This window comes from Sinocyclocheilus anshuiensis, unplaced genomic scaffold, assembly GCF_001515605.1.
Source record: "Sinocyclocheilus anshuiensis isolate Anshui unplaced genomic scaffold, SAMN03320099.WGS_v1.1 scaffold1010, whole genome shotgun sequence".
NCBI classification, from domain to species: Eukaryota; Metazoa; Chordata; class Actinopteri; order Cypriniformes; family Cyprinidae; genus Sinocyclocheilus; species Sinocyclocheilus anshuiensis.
Genome location: NW_015537936.1, coordinates 360546 through 378873, shown reverse-complemented (window position 1 = coordinate 378873; position 18328 = coordinate 360546). Strand labels below are relative to the sequence as shown.

Here is an 18328-nt window from a genome sequence, read left to right as displayed (position 1 = left end):
AACCCAACATAACAAGAGCCTACAACAACCAAATTTTACATCAGTCTATATGTCACAATTTACTATTACTATTACTACTATTTAGCTATTTTTACTGGGAATGCAAAGCAAAAATGGCTTCTATATTAAATAATAACACATATATATATATATATATACATATACATATACATATATATATATATATACATATACATATACATATATATATATATATATATATATATAATCCAGTAAATTAAACAGTAAAACATACATCATTTCAACATTTCGCATGATTATTTACTTTGTATTAGGAACTTGGACACAAAAAATATTCTTAAACATTTATTATTAATAATTCATATGAATTATTAATTCATAATGATCATATCAGATGTCTTTTTCATAACAAGGTTTTCCTCATCTTGATTAAGGACAGACATTATTCCATGGCTCTTCACCACTCTCACATGTAAATAACATAAAGCAGGCCTGCACACTCATAGCGTTTTCTAGAAAAACAGTATAGTCGTCATACTGCCTCGCGGGTTCACAATGAAACAAACAGATCCAGCCAGAAGAGTCTTGATGGAACTCATTATGTGTCTCATACACAAAGCTGCTCCCTCAAAGCAACTATTTCTCCTCGTCTGCTTTGCTTTTTCCTTCTATTTCATCTGCTCCATCCATCAGTTTCTGAAACAACAACTCTTTTTCAACTCTTAAATATCACACAGGATTCCTCATCTATTTCCCACAATCCCTCAGCTCCCTCCCATGTCTTCCTGTCGGCAGTGTCAGGGCATCTCTGATTTAGACCTAGTCGCTCAACCGCTGCCCTGTGCAAATAATTTATCCCACACAATTTGTGCTATGGATATGAATGATTCCTCAAGTCATGTGAATAGGAGAGGCGTGTTATTTAGGGCTGAACAATTAAGCAAAATAAAAATGAAATCGCAATATGGCTTGATTACCAGATCGCAAAGGGTGTGATGTATTTAAATAAATATATACGCTGTGTGTTTCATTCAGAGTGATGTGCTGCACGGTGTTCATTTACACATGAGCATCTCATGATCCAGTGTCTTCAGTGTTTCAGATCAGCTCACAGTAAACTCTGCACCACTTGAACTCATATTTACATGTGCTTATAATGTGTATTTGAAATTGCAACATGCACTAAACTTCTCAAATTTGCATTGAGAAGCACTTATAAACCGGCTGTTGTCAACAAAAGAGAAGCTTTAAAGGCACAGAGCGGTTTTCTGTCAAAGTAAAAGCATGATGGTTTAACATTTGAAAATGAAGAAATTAAGACAGCCATACATATTAAAATATACTTATGCAATATTAGCATTGTTTTTATTTAGAAAATAAAGTAGCTATAACAACATACAATAACAATAAGTATTATTATTATTATTATTATATAGTCATATTTAAATATATTTAAAAATCACAACATTTTCTGGCCAAATTGTGCAAACAACATTGAGCTTTTTGTTTTTGTTCTTTTTTAAAATCACATAAAAAAAAAAACAATCACAGAAATCTCAATTGTTATTAAGTAGATGAAAAATGGGGGAAAAAAGTGCAGCCCTAATGCTATTATTTTTCTAAATAATTAGACCTTGATTTTTGCCCAGCAGACAAAAAAAGTTGGGACCTCACCTGAGCCATATCTAGTGACTGGAGTATCTTGAAGTTGGACTTTTTTGACCAATAGACAACAACTCAGAGAAGCCTAGCAACCACCCAGAACCATTACTGTTGGCAGAATTGGACAGGAAGTTCCCTCAACACAGTTAACACAAGTTAAGTAACTCAAATGCTCACATCAGTGTCTGCGCATTTGCAAACATGTGAGCAACAGGAGAAATAAAAACACAGACTACAGCAGAGCCCTTCATGTTTGAAGTTACTACTGACTCCAGCGTTCTGGTCTGTAAGAGTCAGCAGCACTTCCCAAAATACACTATGAACTCACCGCCAAATATATCCGACACAATGCGAGTGTGACTGTTCTAAAGTTCTACGTTAATAACATATCTGCTCACATGGCCGTCCCCTCATCCCATCTGAGAGATTACGGTCAGAGCATTAGTGGGCCAGTAGGTAAACAGGAAGATCAAACTCACAAGAGCAGCTCAATCAATGGGGCTCTTTGACTCCTGGCCGAGACATCGATTTATCCCTCTAGACCACCTTGAGAATGTTTGTGTATGTGTTTGTCAGCAAGAGTCAGATGGAGAAAAAGAACAGAGGACAAAGGCCAGATCTATGGATGTATTTCACATTGAGAGAGCGAAAAAAAGCACGCAAACATAATATATGACACCATGAGATTTCTTGTTGCAAAAGATTATGCCGAGTTCACACTGCACGATTTTAGCCCCGATTTTCACTCGCAGACAGGTTTTGCGAAATCGAAAATAGGTGCTCGTTCGGCATTAAATTTCGGCATCTGTAATATTCATCTCATGCTAGTCCACCTTACACAACATACAAACAGCTCAAATCGAAATCAACTGTCAATGCAAATTCACGTGAACAATTTCAAACCAATGCAAAATCTGCATGGGGAAGTCTTTCGTCCTCAAGCGAAATTCCCGACTGTGCACATTCCTATTGAAATGACTCGATTTAGACCATGAAAATTCGCCGAACACCAGTAAATGTGAGCGTAAGTTTAGTCTTATTTGGCTAACTGTATGTTTGCTGAGCTTTTGTCTCAATGGGCTTAAATTTATGTGAAAGTACAGTCCATTTTGCATTAATTGAAAAGTCAACATTATAAATTATGGAAGTCAGTTTCCGCAACAGAATTAAAAATAAAAAAGGTAATTGCGACTTTTTATCTTAGAATTCTGAATTTTTTTCCTCGCAATTCTGAGTTTACATCTTACAATTGCAAGTTTACATCTCACAATTTTGACTTGCAATTGCAAATTTATCTCTCGCAATTCTGACTTCTTGCAATATGCTTTATAAACTCGCAAATTGCAAATTAGCATCTCAAGCTCATATTTTGTAATTATGAGTTTATATCTTGCAGTTTTCTGTCAGAATTGCAAGAAAAAAAATTCATAACTAACATAAAAATTTGTAATTTATTTATTTATTTTTTATTCTGTAGAGGAAACAGGCTTCTATAGAAAATATATATTTCTCCTAATTTTAAGTGGACATAGAAACTATGGTTTCTCAAAGTTAGACATGGACAGTCTGAGATCTTAATCGGACTGCATTTCTGTCTCTCACAGCCTCATTTTCACATCAAATTGAAGGTAAAGTGTGTAGTTTCTACACCACTAGTGACATCAAATAATACTGCAAAAATTAAAGGGTTAGTTCACCCAAAAATTACAATTCTGTTATTAATTACTCACCGTGTGGAACGACATGAGGGTGAGTAATTAATGACAGAATTTTCATTTTTGGGTGAACTAACCCTTTAAGACTTTAAAAACAGAGTTTCCAAATGGGTTTTCATGCTTCCCTTCCATCTTTGACTTCCATTATTAGGGGAAAACAGTGATTCAAAATCGGTTGAGACAAAGTTGACAGGCCTCAAAAAGCAGATCAATGTTTCCTTGGCAGTTCTTCCTGCACATTAAACTGAGCATTTTCACGCCCTAAATAATTACAAGCATCACCTTTAAACATGGTGTCTAGCCTGACTAACATTGGTGACGGGACACAACAAGGCATCGCTAGCAGCAGCTAGGGAACTGCACATTCGGCAGGATTCCAGATGGTTAGCTGACTCACGGCGTGACTGACTTTCATGTCTCACAATTTTTTGTCTTCTTTTCTGCCTGTAGTTGGGGACACATTCACCCTTAAATTAGACTAGTCTTTCATACAGTCCATCAACTAATTACTTGTAAAAACATGGAGTTCAGCCCATCCTGACCCACTCTCTCGCTCTCTTTTGGACATCTTTTCACTCCATAACACTAACACACAGCAAAATAGCCTCTGCAGCAGATTACAATTGCACTGCAATTTTTGTCTTCAGCTCCCTTGTGAGGGCGTGCCACTGTCAAATATCTTCTTAAAACACCTGTAAGCATGTACAAACACATACAAGCACAAGACGTGCATAAATTCCAAACGCAGCGGTTTTAACACGACTCCCTCCCCTGTTCTGAAACAGCCCGCAATCCCTTTTAAGAGAAGACAAGGAGAGAAAAAACAGGAAAAAGAGAAAATCAGCACAGTTATGACTTCCAGCTGTGGGAACGACTGGCCCGCGAGCAGGAAGTCCAAAGGAAACGCCTTCTTCACATCCCGCTCCTGTGTTCGTTCTTCAAAAATGGGGAGAATTCACTCTCTTTTTCTGCGGCCTGTTTTATTAGTTTATTTTTCAGGATACGTGTGTGTTTTAGGCAGTGCCTTACCTCATATCTTCCAATAAATCACATTCCGTCTGGTGTTTGAGGTGCAGGCGGCCGAGCTGCTCCGTATGCGTGTTCTTCAGTTCCTGTGTCACTTTTACCTGAAGAGCAGAAGACATCATTAGAGGTGAGGAAGAGGATGGCGCGTGCCAGCTGCACAAACACACACAATGTCCCACATGAGCTCATTATTGTGTTTCCAGCTCCAGTCAACTGTACGAGACACGATGACAAATTTACAATCCTTCCAAACAACAAGAGCAGAATTCCCACTAATCAAAGCAGCAGACGGACACAGTTTTATGTTTGATTCCTTCTATAAAAAATACAGAATGTCACTCCACTGTCACAAGCATAATTAAAGCTCAAGTGGGTCATTTTTGGATGTTAAAACTTTTTCCTGTCACAGTTTGGCATGCTGTCATTCAAAACATTGGCTCAACCAATGGCGTGAGTTTGGGGGCGGGACAATCTGACCAGCAGTGTTCAGGGAACCTGTTTGAAAATAGTCTTTTTTTTGACACTCGCTACCTGAAATGAACACACTTTAGCTTTGAACAATTCTATATTACACAATATAACGCTGCTCATCTTATAGTTTAGACTAATATAGATAGATATAGTTCTATAATAGTCTAACCCATAATGCTGGGTACACACTAAAAGATTTTTTAAAATCTTATAAGATCTTTAAAATGTGAGAGACCACAAACATGAGGACAAAAAATCCTAGATTTAACCGTTTTGCTCCTATAGTGTGTGCTGTGCCGCGATGTTCCCCCCACACATCAGGATTTCTGATTGTGGGGGGACATGTTGAATATTTACGATTCGCGATCGGGGTGCCTCTGATGTTCTTCCAAGCAGATTCAGTCACTCTTAACACACCTCACACCACAGGAAAATCTGATAAGATAATCTTTAGAATCAATTATCCAAATCTGTTCTGATGAAGAAACAAACTCTTCTATATTATGGATGGCCCGAGGGTGAGTAAATTCTCAGTTTACTATTTTCTTAAATGCACTTAAAACAATCAAGAGGAACACAATCTCCTCAATGTCTGCATTCAATCACAGGTACTGGTACCTGAACCAAACATGGCTACAAAGAAGGTGCGATACTCAGCTGCCCCACACAGGCAAGTAAAACCCAATGGGACCAGACCAATGAGCCCGGGCAGGTTGACTAATATCTGGGGAGAAACTGTTAATTACAACAGAAGTTCTCCACTTGGCAGGTGAGGAGATAATTGGTTCTGTAACAACTCCCAAAAGGTTAAAGGCAAGGAGAACGGAAAATAATACAGAATGCTCCGCATCCAACTCTACCAGCATCGGCAGGACACAACGTTACACCATAAAACACATGGTTTGTCAAGCGGCTGCACGGCTCTCGTCAACACTTTGAGCTGTACAGGTGAAGCATTATTACTCCGAGATGGAGGAAACACTCACAGCAGCATTTGCGTCAGAGGAAAACAACAAAACAGCACATTTTCCAGGCATTTACTCAGGTCTTTATGGAAATATCCACACTGATGCCAGACACAGATCAGATATTTGGTATGAAAGACACATTTTCTGTCTGACCAGCACATGCACCTTTTAGTCTCACATTTAACCTCTGATTTACACAAACCATTTACTGGAGGCTATCCTGTGTCCTGCATATCTATAGAAAGAGCTAGGCATCATTTATTGCCCATTCAAAAGAGAGGAAACATTATCAGGGTGAACACGACCAGAGCAAACGCATCTTTGTTTAATATTTGCATTTTAAAACGTCGTTTAGCGAAAATAAAGAGGGTTATTGTGGGGTAAACGTGTGCTACATGCTATCTGCCTCCCTTCTTTCTCTTCACAAGACAAAGCAATTGCAAAAAGTCAGACGTCACCTTTAAGGATTTTACACTCTGATGCAATGCTCTGATGATTAGAATGCATAAATGTGTGCGGAATGATGGGAATACAATGGTTTAGCGTGGTAATATTTCACATTCCTCCATACAGCCTGTGGGACACGAGTTTGAAACCCAACACCTCTGCTGTCACCTCTGAGGGAGACAGTAAAACCTCTTTCTGTAGGATATATGAATTTAAACGCATTTTCTCACATGTGCATGACATTTGGACACATTTAAGCCAGATGTGTAACAAAATGTCAGACTGTAGGGTGAGAGAAATGATCGGTGATCCGTCTATTTGACAAAAGCGTGGTGACTCGGTCCAATCTGAGGAAAAACACACACAACAAGACGACTCTCATGGCTGCACGGTTTAACCGTTATCTGAGAACAAGCCAGCCTGAAACACTCATCTATCATCGCTAGAAAAATATCGGATGAATTTCGGGATTATTTGCAACCGCTGCTGCTTTAAAAACAACAATAAAAACAGCACCGCTCGAGAAAACTCTTGAACGTTGTTTCCGTTACATATAAAAACGGATACATTATTTCAAAACAAACCGCGGCTGGATACAAAGTTGCAACTTCGGGACAATGTAACAAATCACATTTAAAAAAACACGTTGTTCCAACGCTGGTTTCTTACCTTTCTTGGCGGAGGCTGCATGTTTGAACATTGGCACAAATGAAGTAAAATCCCAAAGAAATGCTTCCCAGAGCGATCGGGATGGATGATTGAGAAAAGGGGATCAGACTGGGATTTGGATCTGAATTCAGACGGCCATGATGAAGCAGATCCAGTCGGGCAGACGCTCAACAAACACTGCGGATCAGGGAAGAAAGTAATGAAAGAGAGAATATGCCTCCAAAGATGAGTCTCCAACCGTGAAATCCAGCCCAACAGCGCCCCGGATCGGACACACCGAACCCCGCTGGACGAACCCTACTACGGGGAAGGCTTAGCTCATGAATATTAATTACGTAACGGCACGTTCGCTCACTAGGCGAACCCGATTGGCTTAAGATGGCGCGTGGGCAATGGTCAGCTGGTTATTTGAATATTAATGAAGTTATGTGATTGGACAGTTCAAGAATGCGCCAACGGCGAATGGAGTTCATTACTATTCACTAACTAGGCCTTTGCCATAGTAAAGTTCGTACATTTCGCAATCCTAATCATTCTTTATCCAGAGGATGAAAACAAAACAAATTTTGATTTACTTTCGACAGAGTTGCAAAATTAATTATCGACTGTAGAATTTGGTAGAAAATAGATATCAAATGCATAAAATAATTATTCGAACAGTTCTGGAATGTCTAACGCATCTGTAGCATCGACATCTAAAGCCACAAAATCTGCAGGGCTGAACATGAGGCTACACCTTCAAAGATTTATTAGATGTTTCTTGGAATGTGTCATAAAGGTCCTTAAACTTAAAAATTCACTGGATGTGACACAATGATGCATAACAATAATCAGATCTAAGAATCTCATAAAATGGATTCTAATACCTCCTATTTATTTCTAACAGACAGTGATTTTATTCTTTTGATTTTTTCCCCACAATGTAAATCTCTCTGAATAGGCTGGGGCTAGTTGTCACAATGAAGAAATTAATGAAAGAACAGTCAAAACTACTACTCAGACTCTATTATGACTATTTTCTACATGTTAGCGTGATGAAAAACCTGAAATAACTCCAGTGGAAGTCTGAGAATTATATAAAGATCAAAATGCGCGACACAAATGAAATCTCTCTTCTATTTGAGCTTCTTCTTTGCCAGTTCTGTGCACTTTGGACATCAGCTGACTATATGAGGTGCATCCTGGGACACTTTTGAAGCATCTATTGATTGTAGGCCTATCCTTAACACTCGTCTGATCATCCTCATATTTTATTTTATTTTATTTTTTAAAGAAATGTATACATAATCTGCCACTTAAGTTTGTACATTTTAAGGTTTTTAAGATCATGAGAAACATAAATTCAGTCAAGTGTGCCCAAACATTTGTTGTACGTGCAGAGACTGACCACATAAAGTTTAGCTCAGGTTCATAACTCCGCTTACTAAGGGTAATAATTAATACAGTATTGTGAGGCAAGTAAGACAGCAACTGAACACTTTGACGTTCTTTCTTTCCTTCACAGTAACAGAGTCACAGAGGAAGGATGGCGGACCTCGTGTAAATCTGACGAAGCCTGTTTTGTCCTTGTATTGGAACTGTGAAGGTCTCAGATGAATTCAAACTGAGAGGAACAGAGGAACAGGTCAGTACAAAGCTTTGCTGTTTTTTTTGCATTCAGTTCATTAGGTTTTGTCAGTGTGTCAAATATTTTGTTGTATTTGTACTATAAAAACAGTTTGTCAGGAAACCAAGCAACATGCCTCATGTGTTAACATCTAAACTATGGTTTTATTCAGGCTACTGTATATCCCATATGAAATCAGCCTGATTACTTTAGATAACGTATTTGAAGAACATAACAAAAAGTATCATTTAAAACAGAATGATCAACAGCACAATACTAAGAATCCTTTTTTTCAAAGAAAATTGCTATATATTTTAGAACATATATTCCCTGAACGAATGAATTTCCAGTTTCTTTTGGGTTGTGTGAAATTCTCTTCACTGTACTGTTGGGCAAGACGTTAATTATTGATAATTAGCATACGCCTTTCTCCTTTGCCAAACTCTGCAGGGTTCTCGCCAAGGGCACTATTCTGAAACATGTTAAAATGCAAAGCATGGTGTTTTTTTTCAGTGTTATTGATTTGAATAGATTACTGAAACATAATCTTGATAAACAGATGGGATTTCAGTTGTAACCTTAAAGAAATAGTTCACCCAACAATGAAAATCTTTTGGAAATCACCCTCAGGCCATCCAAGATGTAGATGAGTTTGTTTCATCATCTGAATCAACATTGACTTATATGAATCAACACTGACGGAAAATTATAAGTTTGTGCTGGAATGACTAGGCAGGAGCAACCATCAGGAACTCTAAAATAAACTTGGTTACAGGAAATATGGCACTGATAACAACAACGTTATGAGTTAAAGGAAAAGTTCAGCCCAAAATGAAAATTTGCTGAAAATACTCACCCTCAGGCCATCCAAGATGTAGATGAGTTTGTTTCTTCATCAGAACAGATTTAGAGAAATGTAGCATTGCATCACTTGCTCACCAATGGATCCTCTGCAGTGAATGGGGGCCGTCAGAATGAGAGTCCAAACAGCTGATAAAAACATCACAATAATCCACAAGTAATCCACACCACTCCAGTCCATCAGTTAACATCTTGAGAAGTCAAAAGCTGCTTGTTTATAAATAACAAATCATTAAGAGTTTTTTTTTTTACTTCAAACAGCTGCTTCCTAAAAATGAGTCCATAATCCATACTATTGCTTCCTCCAGTGAAAAGGATGTCTCATCTGAATTGAAGTATTGAGAAATATTGAGAAATATTCACAGATTAAACACCATTTAGAAGCGAAACACAGCTATTTGGACTCTCATTCTGACGGCACCCATTCACAGCAGAGGATCCATTGGTGAGCAAGTGAAGTAATGCTAACTTTCTCCAAATTTGTTCCCATGAACAAACAAGCTCATCTATTTTTTGAGTTAGCCTGAGGGTGAGTACATCTTAAGCACGTTTTAATTTTTGTGTGAACTATTCCTTTAAAGTGACTGTTATAAACCTTCCTCCCAGCAGTCATGCTGTGTGAGGCTTCCAGAATGATTGACATATTATTTATTGGCTGACGCTGTGGCCTATAAGAGCAGGCTGAGGCATGTAAACACACCCACAGCGGATATATGCAGAATAAACAGGCAGAGGTAAAGCAGGTCTATGTAGGTATGCAAACTGAAAGGAGGCACATCTGTTGCTGAAGGAGCCACTGAAAGTATCTGTGTGAGTTGCTTTTAATTTTGCATGATTCTTTAACATCAGTATAACATGCATTACTATTTGTATCATTAAGTTTTTTAATGAGCTTGCACTGTAAAATGATTGTCAATATAAAAAAAAAATAAAAAATCAATCCAAAGAGAGAGCAACTAAATTATGCAATTCATAAAAGTCACAATCTGTCTGCTTAACATAAAACTGTTGAGATGTCTAATAGCTTTTGTTCAGTAGTTTGTTACATCAAATGTCATTAGACGCAGATATGATCTATAACAAACATTGAACGACGTTCTGAGGAAATTCTAAGTGAGTTCTCAGCTACTTTATGGCTTTATTCAGTGCATTGATCGATATGTGTTGGTCTGTGTCATTAATGAAAGCACAGTAAGGGGTGTGTGATGACCAGAACAAGCATTTAGTGCAACTTTAAAAGCTCATTTTCTGCATTGGGCTTTGAAAAACAACTGGAAACACTTGTATGCTGATTGATATATACTAGCTAATGCATGCTGTTGTTTTTTTTGTTTTTTTTTACAAAATGTCTATCAAAATTCTAACTTAAATGCACAACTAGGTTTATAAATTTATCAATAAATCCATGAATCAATCTCATTAATTTTAACTTATTAAATATTGCTTGTTTGACAGATTTTATGTACACTGAACAAAATTATAAACGCAACCAAAGGAGAAGTGCTCACTAACACAGATTTAGACAGATTTGTGAACAATATTTGAGAGAAATAGGCCTTTTGTGTACATAGAAAAAGTCTTAGATCTTTGAGTTCAGCTCATGAAAAATGGGGGCAAAAACAAAAGTGTTGCATTTATATTTTTGTTCAGTGTATATAATTTGTATACATTGTCCCCTCAGTCCTGAATTTCACATCTTATTCTTCAGATATGATTGATTTCATTGTCTTTCTCTCTGACAGATCTGAATCAGAATGGCAATATTTAACAACACAACCACAACTAACATCAGCGATCGTTATCACTGTAAGATAGAAGAACACTTCAAGTACATTCTCCTCCCGGTGAGTTACTCTCTGGTGTTTGTGTTCGGTCTGGGGTTGAACATCACGGCCATGTACGTCATCTTGTTCCGAACCAAACACTGGAAGCCCAGCACCATCTACATGATCAACCTCAACGTCTGCGACACGCTTTACGTCCTCACTCTGCCGTTCCTCATCTACTATTACGCTGATAAGAACGACTGGCCGTTCGGTGAGCTGATGTGTAAGCTGATTCGCTTTCTCTTCTACACAAACCTCTACGGGAGCATCCTCTTCCTCAGCTGCATCAGTCTGCACCGGTTTTTAGGCGTCTGTCATCCAGTGCGCTCTTTGTACTGGATGAACGGCCGTCGCGCTCGTTTGGTTTCTGTGGGAATATGGGTGATCATTCTCATCTTACAGGCACCCATTCTTTATTTCTCCAGGATGAATAATAACAGTGACATGAAACCACAATCAACGGTTTGCTATGACACCACAAGCAAGGAGCTCTTCAATGACTTTATTGTTTACAGCTCGGTGGTGATGTTCCTGCTTTTTGTCATACCTTTTGGGGTGGTGCTGGTCTGCAACGGCCTGATGGTGAAGAAACTTCAGGAACCCGGTATTGGTGGAGGTCCAAAGTCACAGCGCTTTAAGCAGAAGTCGGTGAAGATGATCATAATTGTGCTTCTGGCTTTCATGTTGTGCTTCTTGCCTTTCCACGTGAACCGCAGTATATACTACACCTTCCGTTACCTGGACAAACATGTGAGCTGCTCGATGCTGGAGGCTGCCAGCATGGCCTACAAGGTCACGCGACCTTTGGCCAGTGCCAACAGCTGCATCGACCCCATCCTTTACTTCATGGCAGGACAGGGCTTCAGAAGCAGCATCAAGAACAAGAGAAGTAAATCAAGATCTGAAAATAGGAAATCACCCTCAACCTCTTTATAGTGTGCTTGAAGGAAAACGAAATGTAATGTAAAATGTTTTTGAATGTTGATGAAATGTCTGAATACAAAAAACAAATCTTAAAAGTAGCTCCTAATAAGGAACCATTTGGTGTTGTATAAATAGAAGGACCTTGTAAAATTTTATAGAACGTGAAGGACAATATTGCTATATATCTGCTCTTTGACCAGAGAACATGCTGCGTTCTATTCATGCTGCATAATGGTGGCGAAGTTCTAAACTCCGCTTCTGTTTAGGAACCTTGCAAACTGACACTGTGCCTGAAGATTCATGGGAATATAGGTTAATTAAGTTTTTATGAAAAGGTGTGTCAGGACTGTTAGTATCAGCACTACACTCACTGGAATTTGGTTCAGTTCCAGGATATCGTTCCAGGACACGAAATCAGATAGAGCTGTCTTAACATGCCTTTGATGAGATCGGCGAGTCAAGACAGTTGTTATTGTCAATTAAAACTAAAACTGAAAGTAAAAATATTAAAAACTGAAATAAAGCTGAAACAAATAAATAAATATTAGATGCAAAACTTCTAAAACTTAAACAGAAATTAGAAATGTCACCTTGGGAATTAAATGTTTCTTTTTAAAACTAGAATTGAAATAAAACTAAATTGAAGCTAGAAATATTTAAACATAAAATGACTAAAACTTAAAATAAAATTAAAATAAAAACTATAGATAAATAAAAAAAAACATAAAAGAAAAGTTCATTCATAATGTTAATACTATAATACTATATAAATAACATTAAAATAAGACTAAGTTCATCTTCAATTCAAACACAGCATTGCTGAATCAGAGAAAACTGCATGTCAATAGATTCATTAACAATGATATTGATGGTAAAGGAGAGGTTGAACATAGATAACATTTCTTTTGAGCTATAATTGTTTAAAGTGTCTAAACTAATAACGGGCTGTGTGATTTATAGTTTTATATTCATTGCAGTGATAATAGAAAAAAATCTAAGAGGCTGTTTGTCATCCATCTATTTGTTATTGTGTCTTATCAAATCATGTACTTTTATCAGCAAAGTAAAAACAAGCAAAAAAATAAATAAAATTGTTGTAAAAGAATTGGGATTTTGGATGCAATAGGATATAGACTGCACATAAAGTCAATCTGTCTATGCTTGGTCGAATATATGTTGTTGTGTAGGACAAGACCTGTTATAGTTTTCAAGAAAATAAACATATGAGTGGCTTACTTGTAGATGTCTCTGCTTATTAAGCTGTGACAGGAAAGTATTTTAAGTTACATGGGACACTTCAGCTTTAAAGATGATCTGGTTATAGAATGCGGTCACTTCTGTAAATAACCCAACTGTGTGTGAGCATAACCGTATTAAAGATAAAATATTAAGACTTGTTTTAAAGAATATACTTTTTCTTGTTTTAAACAAACCTAACAAATTATGTTTGTGCTTAAAACAAGAAAATGAATCAATAAATAAGCTATCGATAAATAAATGTCTGAAGATATATGTGTAAATATTAAGAAAACTGTACATCATGTGGTTTAAATACCAAGAAAATCAATAAATGTGTTATATAAATAACTACTTTATGTAAATAAGTAGCCTGTACACTTGAGGTGATATCATCCGTGTCCATGCTTTCACGGGACATTAAACCCATGACATTGGCATTGCTAGCACCATACAATACAATTTCAATTTAAACCACATGAACAGTGACTTTTCTCTGGTCAGTTACTGTCATTCTGAACATACAATAGCAGTATTGTTTGAAATGATAAACTGGCACTTTTTAAAGATGGAAATCATATTAGATAGTTGTATAAGGGTGAAGTTTAATAATATATGTGCTACTTTGGTTTAAGCAAATGTTGACATTTTCTGTCATCCTGGTTTGCAGGATGTTGTAAAATAAAAACTGGCAATTTATTAAGAAATTTCAGGTGTTTCTTCAATTCTTTTTCTTTGTCTAATCGAACTGTTTCAAACGAAACATGTTTTCTTTAGAAATAGATAAAGTTTTCATCTTTTTAATTTGTAATTACAGTATTACTTTCCATCCAGCACTTTCAGAAATAAAGGTGCAGAACTGTCACTGGGACGGTAATACTGTATGTACCTTTAAAGTATTATATGTATAATTTGGTGGTAAATAAAGCACACAATTTTATTTTTATTTATTTTAAATTTTTTTTAGCTTTTGTACCTTTGGCCATTTTACTTTACATCACCCTACATTAGCTAAACATTCCTATACTGTAACTTATGTCATTGCATTGCTTGCACATATGTGTATGTTAGTCTAAATTTGGAACAATATTAGGGGCAGACTGCCCCTAATAAGTTAGTCATCAAATTTAGTTTTTTTAAACTGGTCATATTTTTTTTAATTTGGTTACATGAAAATATAGCTTAGTCTAAGTTTAATCCAAAAAACAAGACTGATTACCCCTTGGCTAACTGCTAGTTGAGCAGACTAGTTCTTTAGTCTTAATGTAGAGGCTAAGTTTATGCAACTGGACTCTTGTCACTCTTATCTAATTAACCAACCCGATCTCATGAAAGTGCGTATAAATAGTACGCCAAATAAAAACGAAAACTCCAAAGTCCATTTTTTCGTAACAATTCCACGAGTTTTCGTTTTTATTTGGCGTACTATTTATACGCATTTTCATGAGACCGGGCTCAATTAACTGTAATGAAGCAAAATGTCTAACGTTAACTTAAACAGTGACTCTGTCATGGACATGGTTTAGAAAACCTAAACCCGATGGTAAACCACTTACTTCAAATAAGCAATGAGGTAAACCGGACGAGAAGCACCACGCCGTCATGTTCTCATGTTAAGGAAGAATCAAACATCTAATCTCTGAAACTAATTACCTCACAGGCAAAAAGTTCACCAGGCCTAATGTATAATAGAAAATTTCTATACAAGCTCTTCCAGCCTAGGGTGAAGTCATTATGCAATTGGAAAACGATGTGAGTGGCGCCAAAGACTTTAGATATACAGAACAAAGACGGTGCACTATTATTATTTTATGAATGGGAGAGAATCCAATGCGCAATATGGCGAAGACCCGCCTTCAAAATAAAAGAGCCAATTACTGCAGCTGCTGTTAGAAACTCCAATAATTGCGAGTTCCCAGTATATACTTTTAACCGGAAAAGTCTCCCAAGTTGGAGCTCTGACTCAAATCTCAACAACTCCAACTTCAGAGTCCAATATGGCTGCTCAGTGCATCAACAGAAGAGAAACACTAATAATATATTGTTTATTAGCACTTGTGTTTGTCTGTGTGTCAGTAAACTCAGTGGTGCACACAGTAGGCCTACTATCCAGCCTCTGTTTGTGGATATGATACTGTGGCGTTATCTGTGCAAAAATACCAAAAGACTTTGGTGGCACGTCATGATTTTGAACAGCTCTGTGCTTCTATATTCTATATAATATTAATCAATGTTAATATTCTCTTAATATACAATTTTAATACATCAACACATCAAAATAAATACTTACTTCTCATGAGGTGAAATTAAATGGACCTTTTTCGCATTTCCGGGTTTCTCAGTAGAGGAAGTCATCGGGTAAACTTCTATAGCGGCAAATGGGAGACTTCATCAAATATATATTTTTTGTGTTTCCATTTGGTCAAATAGCAAAAGAAAAATGACAAAATAGTGAACTAGAGTGGGACTGATAACGGCAGACAGAAGAAAAAGCAATGTCAAGTTTACCTTCACTCCAAAACACACTGTATTAGAAACACCCTCACAGCAGCGATACCTAGCATTGGTATAGAGTGTTAGAAATGTACATTGTACATACAATAAAAAAAAAAATGAATATATTAAAAACTTTGTGATGCTGATGACTGTTAAAACGTGTCATCACAGTCTGTAAAACTGGTCCATCAACAAACCAGCAGACCAGCAGCAAATTAAATTTTGAGGTAGCATCCAGGATACCCAATCAGATGTGCCACCGTCACTGTTCATAATGCAATCTGTTTACGTATTGCTTATTAAAATAGCTGGTAGTACATTCCATTCCAAACACAGGCTGATTTGAGTTATTGCTGACAAACCAATAGCTCAACCAGCTCAACCAGAAGCGTTTTTGGAAACCTGTTTACCTCTAGTGGAACTTCTTGAAAAAAAAACATATGGAGTGATTGATAGGCCATTGACTGATGCACTGACCAATGTGAGCAGGCTTGAGGCGTGTTGACACGAGTAGTCCCGCCCACAATGAAGAAACCCAGCATGAACAGGCAGAGGAAGAGCAGAACTGTGCAGGTTTGAAGAGCTTGAGGGGACATTCCTGAAAAAATCTGCTGAAAATATGTGAGTATGTGACGTACTTTATTCTTTGCTTTTCTTTTGCATGTTGACAATCATGTCTAATGTGTAACTTACAAAAATATGCAATGTATGGACTTCACTGTGATAGATGAAACTATCAAGATGTGTTAGTCTGTGGAATATATACTGCATTTTTACATTTATTCATTTAGAACAGTGGTTCCCAACCCTGGTCCCGGAGGCACCCCAACACTGCACATTTTGCATGTCTCCTTTCTCTGACACACCAATTTCAGGTCTTGAAGTCTCTATTAATGAGCTGATGATTTGAATCAGGTGCGTTTGATTAAGGACACATGCAAAACATGCAGTGTTGGGGTGCCTCCAGGACCAGGGTTGGGAACCACTGATTCAGAAGAGGTCTCTCTCCAACGTGACATCTAAATAATGAATGTTACGACACCAACGATTCATCCTAAAAACACTGTAACATTAGACAAAAGTCAAAACTGTAAGGTTCCGAAAAGGTTAAAACTTTAAAAAGTATGCAGTTTATGAAATTCTGAATTCTAAAAAGACTTGCTTTAAGATTCCTAGATTCTCAAATCCTGCTAAATAACATGATCAGGTTTTGGTTATGGCAGCATTTGATAATATATAATTTGTAATTAAAAATATTTCTTTATTTTTAAAGGTTAAAGTGTGGGAAGTGCCTGGAGGCTTTTTGTGAAATTAGCCGTCATTGAAACATTATCTGAGAAAGTTCTTAGGAAATTCTCAGGAGGTTTTCAAGATACTCTGTGGTTGATTTGCTTCATTGATTGATATGATGCACTATTCTCTGGCATAAATGAGAGTGCTGTTAAACTGTGTGATTAGCAGAAAAAAACATCTGTACTTCTTCATAAGCTCATCTGTTCGTCCCCTGAGTTTGGAAGAAACCATTTGAAATTACTTCAACACTCTGTTAAGAACGATGTTCCAGGAATATTAGTATAGGCTGTCATATGCACAACAGTATTAATATGGGTGTGTGCAGTTTGTGGACATTTACCACCTCTTAGAGATGTACATGTGTGGTGTATGTATAGGAGCCCAGACAGACGCCACAATGAACACTTGTTCCATTTAACTATTGCAACATGACATCCAGTTTTTCAAGCTAGATCAAGATCTATCGCACTATGCAAGACCAGGCTTGGGAAGCAATGAGATGCTTGGAATGATGTTACAAAAACAGATTATCAATATATTTATATTTTTATTTGCTTCCTTACAATTAAAGGAATAGTTCAGCCAAGTGTACTGTGGGATTACAAATTTAAGAATCTGTTTAAAATATGCTGATCCTATGTTCTGACATAGCATCACATGAAAAACTAAGGTGAAGTACATTGTATTTAGCATTTAAGGTAAATTACATCAGACAAATGATTATGTTAAGTTTGTAGCAAGAGGTTCCTGTCTGTTCCTGTTCTCTTATTGTTAGTCAAATGAACCAGATTACTGAGATTATCACCTTTTGTTTGTAATGGCTCTTGGTGCCTCTGCCCCAGTCTTTGAGTAGTTATGCTGATTGGAATAGTACTGTCAGACTGATTGGATTAGCACCTATGCATTTGAATGACACTGTTATGCTGATGAGATCAGGGATGGAGAAATTCCGGTAACGGGCTGATTCCTGTATTGCATTTGCATGCTTTGTTTAGATTGTCTCCACCTCTATGTATCCCTCCCCCTTGAAAGGTATAAACTCTACTGTGCTGAGCTATAGTCAGACTTGGATGACTGCAGCGACGCTCGAGTCCTCAATAAAGAGTGACTTCTGTATGAAACATATCCCAACGTCTCCTGGTCTCT

The 18328-nt window shown here is 37.1% G+C and overlaps 1 protein-coding gene and 1 long non-coding RNA gene across 5 annotated transcripts; one reads left to right on the top strand and one right to left on the bottom strand.

Moving 5' to 3' along the window:
* Positions 1-477: 477 nt before the first annotated feature.
* Positions 478-7319, bottom strand: LOC107658885 (uncharacterized). 2 transcript variants are annotated; one of them, XR_001630849.1, is made up of 3 exons: positions 6941-7319; positions 4389-4486; positions 478-678 (listed from the first exon to the last, which is right to left on the bottom strand). It is a non-coding gene; the product is annotated as an uncharacterized LOC107658885 (long non-coding RNA). The 2 variants fall into 2 exon arrangements; XR_001630850.1 differs by lacking the exon at positions 478-678 and adding an exon at positions 4251-4295.
* Positions 7320-7373: 54 nt separating this feature from the next.
* Positions 7374-12741, top strand: p2ry2.1 (purinergic receptor P2Y2, tandem duplicate 1). 3 transcript variants are annotated; one of them, XM_016447581.1, is made up of 3 exons: positions 7374-7447; positions 8445-8564; positions 11150-12741. In XM_016447581.1, the coding sequence occupies exon 3, from the start codon at positions 11162-11164 to the stop codon at positions 12167-12169; it is 1008 nt and encodes a 335-aa protein (XP_016303067.1). In that variant the 5' UTR covers positions 7374-7447; positions 8445-8564; positions 11150-11161; the 3' UTR covers positions 12170-12741. The 3 variants fall into 3 exon arrangements, with proteins under 3 accessions (XP_016303067.1, XP_016303057.1, XP_016303049.1); XM_016447571.1 differs by lacking the exon at positions 7374-7447 and adding an exon at positions 8070-8114; XM_016447563.1 differs by lacking the exons at positions 7374-7447; positions 8445-8564 and adding an exon at positions 10147-10217.
* The last annotated feature ends 5587 nt before the right edge of the window (positions 12742-18328 follow it).